The 12,122-nt window shown below is 45.8% G+C and overlaps 1 protein-coding gene across 2 annotated transcripts in view; it reads right to left on the bottom strand.

Moving 5' to 3' along the window:
- Positions 1-1,172: 1,172 nt before the first annotated feature.
- Positions 1,173-12,122, bottom strand: part of LOC112263112 — a 33,898-nt gene continuing 22,948 nt past the window's right edge. The window contains exons 16-20 of one of the 2 annotated variants that reach the window (XM_042294889.1): positions 7,539-9,219; positions 6,057-6,205; positions 3,326-3,410; positions 2,993-3,200; positions 1,173-2,829 (exon numbers count right to left, since the gene is read on the bottom strand). In XM_042294889.1, coding sequence (XP_042150823.1) covers positions 2,320-2,829; positions 2,993-3,200; positions 3,326-3,410; positions 6,057-6,205; positions 7,539-9,219 — 2,633 coding nt within the window. In that variant the 3' untranslated portion in view covers positions 1,173-2,319. The remainder of the gene's footprint in view (positions 2,830-2,992; positions 3,201-3,325; positions 3,411-6,056; positions 6,206-7,538; positions 9,220-12,122) is intronic. The other variant, XM_042294890.1, reaches the window with a different exon arrangement.

Here is a 12,122-nt window from a genome sequence, read left to right as displayed (position 1 = left end):
TTCACTTTCATGGCAGCCACCAACAAACAGCATGATCATTTTGCTCATTGTATAATTCCTTCTTGCCTCTACGCACTCTCCTCCTCTCACCTTTTCCCTTTGCTTGTGGACTTGTTTGCACAACCCATCATCTGCCTGTGACCAGGTGAAAAAAACCTTTGAATCATAACCGCTAAATGCTACACACAGCCTACATCATTGTCACCATATTAGCTAATGCCATAGTCAAACTAGCTACCAGAAATAACTCAGTTAACCCGCTACAATCATGAAGTACATTGTACAATAATCAAGCAGTTACACCAGCGGGCCCCGGTGGCAATAAATTAATAAAACCAAAAGCTTACCTTGGCTTGGAAGCGCTCCCGTGTTGGATAGCCATAGCTAGAGCTGGCTAAGTGAATGTGATTTAAAAAATATATATATTTCTCTCTCTCGTGTCTCCATTTTTAAAGAAATGAATTTGTTCCAAACTGTTCAACTATTGTCTTTCTCTCTTTGAATCAACTACTCACCACATTTTATGCACTGCAGTGCTAGCCAGCTGTAGCTTATGATTTCAGTACTAGATTAATGTCAGTTCATGCTGCAAGATCGCTGATAGGTTGGAGGTAGTCCTCCGGAAGTTCTCATAATTACTGTGTAAGACTATGGAAGGGGGTAAGAACCATGCGTCTTCTAAGTTTTGTATTGAAGTCAACCAAACGAATTGTCCTTCGGCTACACCATGGTGCTACCCTACAGGGTGCTGTTGAGGCTACTGTAAACCTTCATTGCAAAACATTTTAATCAATTATTTAGTGATGTGAATATATTTAGTATAGTTTTATCTAAAGTGCAACATTTTAAAAAAGTTATCCATTTCAATTTTTATGAAATTCACTGAGGAGGATGGTCCTCCCTTTCCTCCTCTGAGGAGCCTCCACTGGTTCCATGCCTCCGGTGCACAATAGGAAAAGGTGGTCTTGCTTAGCTCAGTAACTGCCCTATGTATGAGAAAGTGGGATCCATCCGGAACCATCCACTCTGTAATAAGGTTTATTTGACATTGATTTAGGTCTACATTATAGTACATCTATAGTGATTTAGCTAAGATAATTGATTTAACTGTATTTTTGCAGAAGCTACCAAACAAAAACAAATACAGCAGTATTATTTCCCTGTTTATTTTTGGCCATTGTTGAGTAAATAAAAATCCATTTGATACAGTACTTCAAATAATTATCACAGTATGTGAATGTTAGATCTGTGTCATAACTTTTTAATATTTTTTTGTTGGCATTTTATCACCCATACAAAGGTAATAAGTTCACTGATTTAATACACTCAAATATAAATATGTAAGATAAAAAAATTTAAAAAATGACATTAACTTTTGTTAGCAACAATTGATACTGGACATGTTATTGAAACAAATAAGATGAGAAATACAGGGGGAAAAATATAATTTTCAGTTTAACACATTCATTTAAGAGTAATGAATTCATGGCAGTAGCAAAGGAAAGGGAAATTCATGAAAGTTATAGACATTTCACTGATCATAAAGTGAACTGATCCAGATAAATGAAATTTCAGGTCAGCTGGGTCTCAATTGGGACTTACAGTAAATTAAGCCCTGTCGTCACCTTCCTTTGGTTTCAGCACAGAAGTAACAGTCTGTTTATGGTGCAACAGAGAGAGGTTGTGTATTACCTGATTAGGAAGTGTAAAGTAACAAAGATTGCAATATTTTGTACACAGCTGTTTTCTCCTTGGCTTTTTCATTGTAGAATATTCAACTGAGAAAATGTATTTGACACATGAGTTTATAAAGTGTATATATAAATATAATGAGCTATATATTCAGTCAAGGCAGAGAAACATTGGCATGTAAAAGAAGATTATGAAAGCAGTTATACATATTCTAGTTTTTGCTTCCTATAAATGCATTATTTTAGGCCTCAAGCATCATTGTGTAACTGACATTTCTAATACACAATGAAGCCATAATATACATGATCAATAATGAAAATCTCATATGACTTTTCTTTATGAAGGACAGAAACAGAATACATTGACATTATGTAGTTGACGTGTTTATAGCTGACTGTGGTACAGTATGTGTAGACCATTTAGGATGTTGTCCTATAGTCTTCAGTGTATGGTTCCAACACAAACACATTCTCCACACTAGTGTCAGATCAAGGCAGAGGAAACAGGCTGATAAACACAGAGAGACACGTGAAGACAACCAAGAATCCAGCCAAGCTGTCCAAAGTGGAGACTAATGGCAACATCTGTGTTGGAACCAATTCTCCATCCGGCATTCCCTCTATGTAGTTACTTACTCTGGCACATGCTGGGAGCCGATTGGTCATGCTCCTGACCTTGTGCCAATCGAGAGCTGAGCTGGGGCCCTGGAGCAGCAGCGGCGGTAGCATTAACCTGTGTGGCGGCTGTCACGGTCGCCATGGCAGCGGTGGCTGACGCAAGAGCTGCTGGGTAGAAGTGAACATCAACGGCGACGGTGGTGAGGCCTAGGGAGACGCAGTGGGAGAGGAGGAGGGGGGCGTTACCGTGGGAGATGCTGACGCTGTGGTGGATGGGCGTGGCACAGGGCTCAGTGGTCTGGAGTGTCAGGGAGGAGCACAGGCTTTCCTCACGCACAGGAGGAGGGGAGGGAGACAGGGAGCGGAAAGGTGAAGGAGTGAGAGAGGGGGGCTCAGGGAGAAAGTCCTGGCCCTGATATTGTCCGTATACTCCTCCACCCCCCCAGTCCTCCACACACTGCAGCTGGATGCTGGGGTGAGACAGGCTGCAGTCTTTCTCTTCATCCAGGAAGGGGTCAACCTGAGGTGGAAAGGATCCAGACAGCTGCTACTCCCGAATTTGTAATATCTTGGCATGGCAATGTGTGGGAAATGTTGGACATGATTTTACATACACACACACACACACACGCGAGAACATATGCATACATACGCACACACCACACACACACATATATACTGACCTGTGTGTCTTCGATTGCCTCAGGGTAGGTCTCTGCTATGACTGAGTGTTCTGGAGAGGACGGGGGGCGAGGCTGTGTCTCCTGAGTCTCATCAAAGGCAGGGTCTATCATCACAGTGACTGGGCGGGGGGCAGGGGGCCTGGTACGTGTATCTGACGTGTCGGGGCTTTGTTCAATCACAGCCACCAAATCATCATCCTCAAACGCCCTTCCAGGACCGAGGATACATATACTGTACATTAGCCATTAGGGGAAGTACATTCCTATTTTCATAGAGATATCCTCAACAACAAGAAGAACAACAAACATAATAATAGTGCCAACAACAATCACCTGTTCTCATAAGTCCTCCCAGTGGCCAGACGTTCAGCATGTCTGAAGGGGACTCCCAGGTTCCTGGGAACTGTGGAAGACAAGGCTAATGGGATTCAATAAGATAAATTAATATACTGAACAAAGATATAAACGCAACATGCAACAATTTCCACATCTTTACTGAGTTACAGTTAAATGTAACCAAACCATAAATCAGGCAAAGCGTCAATACAGGACTAAGATCGAATCGTACTACAACGGCTCCCACGCTCGTCGGATGTGGCTGGGCTTGCAAACTATTACAGACTACAAAGGAAAGCACAGCAGAGAGTTGCCTAGAGACACGAACCTACCAGACAAGCTAAATTACTTCCATGCTCGCTTCGAGGCAAGTAACACTGAAACATGCATGAGAGCATCAGCTGTTCCGGACGACTGTGGGATCACGCTCTCTGCAGCCGATGGGAGTGAGACCTTTCGACGGGTCAACATTCACAAGGCCGCAGGGCCGAGACGGATTACCAGGACGTGTACTCCGATCATGCGCTGACCAACTGGCAAGTGTCCTCACTGACATTTTCATCCTCTCCCTGTTTGAGTCTGTAATACCAACATGTTTCAAGCAGACCACCATAGTCCCTGTGCCCAAGAACACTAAGGTAACCTCCTAAATGACTACCCGTAGCAGGCATGTCTGTAGCCATGAAGTGCTTTGAAAGGCTTGTCATGGCTCACATCAATAACATCATCCCAGAAACACTAGGCCCACTCAATTTGCATACCGCCCCAGCGAGATCCACAAATGGTGCAATCTCTAATGCACTCCACACTGCCCTTTCCCACCTGGACAAAAGGAACACCTGTGTGAGAATGATATTCATTGACTACAGCTCAGCATTCAACACCATAGTGCCCTCAAATCTCATCACTAAGCTAAGGACCCTGAGACTAAACACCTTCCTCTGCAAATGGATCCTGGACTTCCTGACGGGCCGCCCCCAGGTGGTAAGGGTAGGTAACAACACATCGGCCACGCTGATACTCAACACAGGGGCCACCCAGGGGTGAGTGCTCTGTCCCCTCCTGTACTCCCTGTTCACTCATGACTGCAGAGCCAGGCACGACTCCAACACCATCATTAAGTTTGCCGATGACACAACAGTGTTAGGCCTGATCACCAACAACGATGAGACAGCCTATAGGGAGGAGGTCAGAGACCTGGTCGTGTGGTGCCAGGACAACAACCTCTCCCTCAATGTGATCAAGACAAAGGAGATGATTGTGGACTACAGGAAAAGGAGGACCGAGCACACCCGCATTCTCACCGACAGTGCTGTAGTGGAGCAGGTTGAGAGCTTCAAGTTCCTTGGTGTCCACATCACCAACAAACTAACATGGTCCAAGCACACCAAGACAGTCGTGAAGAGGGCACGATAAAATATATTCCCCCTCAGGAGACTGAAAAGATTTGGCATGGGTCCTCAGATCCTCTAAAGGTTCTACAGCTGCACTATCGAGAGCATCCTGACTGGTTGCATCACTGCCTGGTATTGCAACTGCTTGGCCTCCGACCGCAAGGCACTACAGAGGGTACATTACTGGGGCCAAGCTTCCTGCCATCCAGGAACTCTATACAGGCTGGTGTCAGAGGAAGGCCCAAAAAATTGTCAAAGACTCCAGCCACCCTAGTCATAGATTGTTCTCTCTGCTACCGCATGGCAAGCTGTACCGGAGTGCCAAGTCTAGGTCCAAGAGGCTTCTAAACAGCTTCTACCCACAAGCCATAAGACTACTGAACATCTAATCAAATGGCTACCCAGACTATTGCCCCCCTCCTCTTTACACTGCTGCTACTCTCTGTAATTATCTATGCATAGTCACTTTAATAACTCTACCTACATGTCTTAACTCTACCTACATATGACCTCAATTACCTTGACTAACCATGAGGGCATTGACCCACCCACTTGGGAGCCAGGCTCACCCTAAGGGGAGCCAGGCCCAGCCCAATCAGAATGAGTTTTTCACCTTAAAAGGGCTTTATTACAGACAGAAATACTCCTCAGTTTCATCAGCTGTCCAGGTGGCTGGTCTCAGACAATTCCGCAAGTGAAGAAGTTGGATGTGGAGGTCCTGGTTACATGTGATCTGCGGTTGTGAGGCCGATTGGGCATACTGCCAAATTCTCTAAAATGACGTTGGAGTCGGCTTATGGTAGAGAAATGAACATTAATTCTCTGGCAACAGCTCTAGTAGATATTCCTGCAGTCAGCATGCCAATTGAACCTGTGTAATGATCATGCTGTTTAATCAGCTTCTTGATATGCCACACCTGTCAGGTGGATGCATTATCTTGGAAAAGGAGAAATGCTCACTAACATGGATGTAAACAAATTTGCACACAAAATTTGAGAGAAATAAGCTTTTTGTGAGTATGGAAAATTTCTGAGATCTTTTATTTCAGCTCATGAAACATTGGAACAACAGTTTGCATGTTGCGTTTAAGGTTTTGCTCAGTATACTTCCCCTTTTCTAACCCAATGCCCAGGGTTCACATAACTGTCAGAATCTTGCAATTTCTGGTTGTTAAGATTTTTTATGATTGCAGGGGTGCTCACATTTAATAGGCGGTGCCCTGGTTTTTTACAAGTGTCCTGACCATGAGTAATTTGAACCATGAAAACAGTATGATAAAAGATAGGCATTAGGGTTGAGATCCAGCAGAGATTGAGCTGGTCAGTCCACTGACCTCTAATAGCGGGGGCAGGCTCTTTCTTCTGGACCAGGGAGTAGAAGGCCATGGTGATGAAGATGAAGGCCAGAGACACACCCACTCCCACCACGATGGGGATGTCATGTTTCTCCAGCACTGGGAGCCATGGAGGAGGAGGCTTTACTCTGGGGGAGAGAGGGAGTGAGACAGAGAGCAAGAGAAAGATTGTTCCATTGTTGTCACTCTTAATGGTGATCATAATTATGTCCAAATGTAGCATTTAGTCGAAGTACCTCCAAATACAATAGGTAAAAGACAGACTTTGGATATTAGGACGTTCAGTTGTGATGTACATTTCTCTTTCAACATTATCCAATCAAAAGAATTAGGAGTAAAACAAACTCATGGCCTCATTGTGTAAAAACATTAGTCATTACAGCCAACATAATAATACACCCACATGTATGTCTGAACTGTGGAAATATTTAAGCAAGATCAAAGGTTCTATTCAGTCTGTATTACTGAAGAGTTACAGATTCCGCAACAGGAATGTAAAGGTAATTTCCGATTGAGCCTAGATATGCAGCATGTACCGTGAATGCAGTCTCTGCTAAAACAGGAAAATTGCCTGTAAATTTCAGTCACGCCGTAAAGCTGAACTCCCGCGATGCAAATTGAATAGATCCCCAAGTGTGATAGCAGCTGTGGTGGTTGCAGAGTTTTATCTGGAGTCATGTCAGCAGTTTAAGCCTGTGAGCCCCATATATGAAGTGGTAAATGATCTCGTAGATCCTGATACAACCCCTCAGATTCACAGAAAGCTATTTCTTGATTAAGCCTTACTGTTGCATTCCCCCTATTCACCATTGTCCACATAGCACATAATAACTCAAAACATTGAGTATTAATGTATATTTTGCTTTGCAAAGAATGCATGCAAACTGTAAGCAGATACCAGTGGTATAAAGTACTTAAGTAAAAATACTGGTAAGTACTACTTAAGTAGTTTTTTTTACTATTTATATTTTTGACTACTTTTTCTTTTTCTTCACTACATTCTTCACTACAAAATTATTTTCCTGACACCCAAAAGTACTCGTTACATTTTTAATGGTTAGCAGGACAGATAAATGGCCTAATTCATCCCTACTGTCTCTGATTTGGCGGACTCACTTAAACACATGCTTTGCCTGTAAATTATGTCCTTTATATAAGGAATTTGAAAAGATTTATACTTTTAATTTTGATACATAAGTATATTTTAGCAATTACATTACTTTTGATACTTAGGTATATTTAAAACCAAATACTTTTAGACTTTTATTCAAGTATTATTTTACTGGGTGACTCCCTTTTCTATTAAGGTATCTTTACTTGTACTCAAGTATGGCAATGGGGTACTTTTTCCATCACTGGCGGATACAGCAAAAACTATCTATGCTGTAAGTAGATAATGATTTCAAAATAAAGGTCAACTCCGTCTCCCACATCTTGCCACTGTACCACATGGTGCCCTACCTGGGGTCCTCACTGGTCCTGATGGGGGACAGAGAAGTGTTCCTCTTCAGCCACTCTGTGGGCTCTGTGTCATTGTGCCTGGTTGGTTTGGCTGGATGAACTGGCTTAGCGGGCTGACTCATGTTCTGCAGCAGGAGGTCTGGTGTGGAGGTCCATGGGGCACTAGGGCCTTTGGGGTCAGGGGTGGGTGGTATGGTGCTCAGGTCAGGAGCATGTGTGATTGAGACTGAAGGCTGGGACAGGAGATGTGTAGGCTGGGTTCGTTGAGGTTTAGGCTGGGTTTGTGTAATTTCAGGCTGGGTTTGTGTAGGTTCATGTTGGGCTTCTGTAGGTTCAGGCTGAGTTTGTGTAGGTTCAGGTTGGGCTTGTGTAGGTTCAGGTTGGGTTTGTGTAGGTTCAGGTTGGGTTTGTGTAGGTTCAGGCTGGGTTTGTGTAGGTTTAGGCTGGGTTTGTGTAGTTTCAGGCTGCGTTTTTGGTAGAGGATGGGTTTGTGTAGGTTCAGGCTGGGTTTGTGTAGGTTGGGGTTGGGTTTGTGTAGGTTCAGGTTGGGCTTGTGTAGGTTCAGGCTTGGTTTGTGTAGTTTCAGGCTGCGTTTTTGGTAGAGGATGGGTTTGTGTAGGTTCAGGCTGGGTTTGTGTAGGTTGGGGTTGGGTTTGTGTAGGTTCAGGTTGGGCTTGTGTAGGTTCAGGCTTGGTTTGTGTAGGTTCAGGCTGGGTTTGTGTAGGTTCAGGCTGAGTTTGTGTAGGTTCAGGCTGAGTTTGTGTAGGTTCAGGCTGGGTTTGCGTAGGTTCAGGCTGGGTTTGTGTAGGTTCAGGCTGATTTTGTGTAGGTTCAGGCTGATTTTGTGTAGGTTCAGGCTGAGTTTGTGTAGGTTCAGGCTGAGTTTGTGTAGGTTCAGGCTGGGTTTGTGTAGGTTCAGACTGAGTTTGTGTAGGTTCAGGCTGGATTTGTGTGACTGAAAACAGGGTGACAGGGCTAGGATGCTGTATATGTGAATATGAAGGATAACTTTGCGTTACAGGATGGTGAATTTGAGTGATTGAGTCAGAAGGATGCAGGGTTTGCATGAGTAGAGACTGAGTCACAGGTTCTCTGGGCTGGGTAAGACATTCCGTACTCTGGGTAGAGGGGTTTGAAAGGTGAGTGGGAGAGTCTGGAGAAGGTTGCGGGCGTGGGACCAGAGACTGGGTAATACTGGTGATGGGCTTTAGTGGTTTAATTGGTTGGTCAGTGACTTGATGCTGGATATGCATGACTGATGGCTGGTTGTGGATGCTTTGGGATACGGACTGTGTTAATTGAGATTGGCTATGTGGGACTAAAACCTGCCGTTGTGTCTCTGTGGGTGGATTATGTGCTAATGTTGGCTGGGTATGTATTATTGGAAGCTGGGTAAGTGAGGCGACTCTATGAGTTACTGAAGGCTGGCTTAGTAGGTCTAAGGGTTGATATAGAGGTGGATGTGGGGGTTGTTGCACTGGAAGCTGGATCTGTGTGATTGTGGACTGGGTTGGTTTGGCCGAGGCCTGGTCCGGTAGTACCAGCAATCCTGTCTGTCCTCCGCTGAGACCTGCTAGTCCTAAAGCTGTCTTCTTGAGAGACGAGAGCAGTCGTAAAGTGTCAGGGGCAGACACGTGGGTGATGTCGTTGCTCAAGTCTCTTTGAGATGCTTGGAATGAAACTAGAAAAGAATGAAAAGAGTGGTGTCAAACAAAACAATGCATGCTAGTCTAAAAAACAAGAATACCACTGCTTCCTGTGGGTTTCTAGGCACAATAGTCAATCACTTTATCATATTTGTCAGTGGTATATTCTCTTAGTACAAAGCTCTAAAATGATAACACTTGTAATGTCCCAAACCTTAACTGTTAAATGAACCATTTGGAATGAATGCCTAAACAATGTGGGGTGCAGCTGCAGCAGGACGAGAAAACCCAGGGTGTACAAAACACCTCGAAACGTTTGGAGCAACTTCGAAATTTGCCGTTCGGAGAAACGTTGACAAACGTCAGAATCTGAAGTCAAATTAGTCAAACCGTGAGATCTTGTGGATCAGTTTAGTTTAGTTTATTAATTTGACCATTCAAAAAAAAACAAGCACACATAAAACTTAAAAGCCATACATGCACATGAATAAAATCATTGAGGATAACACACAATAAAGTCTGGGACTTATTTCCATTGTGGTCCTCTTCAGACAAGATGGCTAGACAAGATCCAACACAGTATGGGGTATTGTAAAGCAGTTGGCCACTGTAAAAATATAATACAGTGCTGTATGCAATTTATGCCTCATGCAACATTGTACAAGACCACCTTTTCTTCATGACTTGTCAACTTATACAATATCGCCGGTCTCTCTGCTTGAGATTCATCAGCTTACAATATATCAATGAAATTCAGATAATGAGGGAAGATATTGTTTTTATAAACCGGGTGGTTCAATCCCTGAATGCTGATTGTCTGAAAGCAATGGTACAATAGGGCCTATACTGTACCACAGGTATAACAAAACATGTTTTGTTGGTAACCAGTTTATAATAGCAATAAGGCACCTCCGGGTTTGTGGTATATGGCCAATATACGACGGCTAAGGGTTGTATCCTGGCAATCTGGTTGCTTCGTGCCTAAGAACAGCTCTTAGCCGTGGTATATTGTCTATATTGCTTAAATATAGTCGGAAGTTTACATACACTAAGAATGGAGTCATTAAAACTAGTTTTTCAATCACTCCACAGATTTCTTGTAAACAAACTATAGTTTTGGCAAGTCGGTTAGGACATCTACTTTGTGCATGACACAAGTAATTTTTCCAACAATTGTTTACAGACAGATTATTTCACTTATAATTCACACAAGCCATTTTGATGATCTGTTTTGATTTTTGTGCTTAGTGTTGTGACAATGTACCACATACTTGTGAAAATTGCACCAAAGCCCACATGAAAAATACTATACTGTATACTATGGTAGGAATACAATTGTATTCATTGTAGTGTTCTGTCTGGTGCAGACACAGAGACAGAAAACAACTACCCACAAATCATAGTGGGAAATCAGGCTGCCTAAGTATGGTTCTCAATCAGAGACAACGATTGTCAGCTGCCTCTGATTGGGAACCATACCAGGCCAAAAGCAGAAATACAAAACATAGAACAAAAACATAGAATGCCACCCCAACTCACGCCCTGACCAAACTAAAATAGAGACATAAAAAAGGAACTAAGGTCAGGACGTGACAGTACCCCCCCCCCCCAAAGGTGCGGACTCTGACCGCAAAACCTAAACCCATAGGGGAGGGTCTGGGTGGGTATCTGTCCGTGGTGGCGGCTCTGGCGCGGGACGTGGACCCTACTCCACCATAGTCTTGGCCCACTTAAGTGGCGCCTTTGGAGCGGCGACCCTCGCCGCCGACCTCGGACTGGGGACCCTTGCAACGGGCCCCGAATAGACGGGAGACTCCGGCAGTGCCGGAGTGATGGGCAGCTCCGGCAGCTCCTGACTGACGGGCGGCTCCGGAGGCTCCTGACTGACGGGTGGCTCCGGGGGCTCCTGAGTGAAGGGCGACTCCGGGCGACTCCTGACTGACGGGCGGCTCCGGCGGCTCCTGACTGACGTGAGGCTCCGGCGGCACCTGACAGACGGGTGGCTACGGCGGCTCCTGACAGACGGGCGGCTCCGGCGGCTCCTGACAGACGGGCGGCTCCGGCGGCTCCTGACAGACGGGCGGCTCCGGTGGCTCCGGACAGATGGACGGCCCCAGCGGCTCCGGACAGACGGGCGGCTCTGGCAGCTCTGGACAGATGGGAGAACCTGGAGGGAGGAGATGGAGAGACAGCCTGGTGCGTGGGGCTGCTACAGGACCCACCAGGCTGGGGAGACTTACAGGAGGCCTGGTGCGTGGAGGCACCGGATGGACTGAGCTGTGGGTGAGCACCGGAGATCTGGTGCATACCACTCGCACCTCTCCCTTAGGCTCAATACCCACATTCGCCCGGCACAGGCGGAGCGCAGGCATAGGACGCACTGCACCCTCCCAGCGCCCCGGAGACACAGCACGCAGAGCTGGCGCAGGATACCCTGGGCCGAAACGGCGTACCGGAGACCAAACACGCTGGGCCGGCACAATACGCCCTGGCTGGATGCCCACTCTCACATGGCACTTGCGGGGGGCTGGCCTATAGCTCACAAAGCTATGAGCGCGTACTGGTGACACCGTGCGCTTAACCGCATAACACGGTGCCAGACCAGTACTGCGCTTCTTCCGGTAAGCACGGGGAGTTGGCTCAGGTCTATCACCTGACTCCGCCAATCTCCCCGTGTGCCAACCCCCCAAAAAATTGGGGCTGCCTCTCATGCCTGTTGCGCTGCCTTACCTTATATCGCCGCCGCTCAGCTTTCGCTGCCTCCAGCTCTTCCTTGGGGCGGCGATATTCCCCAGCCTGTGCCCAGGGTCCCCTGCCTTCCAGTATCTCCTCCCAAGTCCAGGAGCCCAGAAACCTCTGCTCCTGGTTACCACGCTGCTTGGTCCGGTTGTGGTGGGTAGTTCTGTAACGGTTTTCCTCCTCTTCTGAGGAGGAGTAG

The sequence above is a fragment of the Oncorhynchus tshawytscha genome, linkage group LG12 (assembly GCF_018296145.1).
Source record: "Oncorhynchus tshawytscha isolate Ot180627B linkage group LG12, Otsh_v2.0, whole genome shotgun sequence".
Lineage (NCBI taxonomy): Eukaryota > Metazoa > Chordata > Actinopteri > Salmoniformes > Salmonidae > Oncorhynchus > Oncorhynchus tshawytscha.
This window is presented reverse-complemented; position numbering and strand designations above follow the sequence as displayed.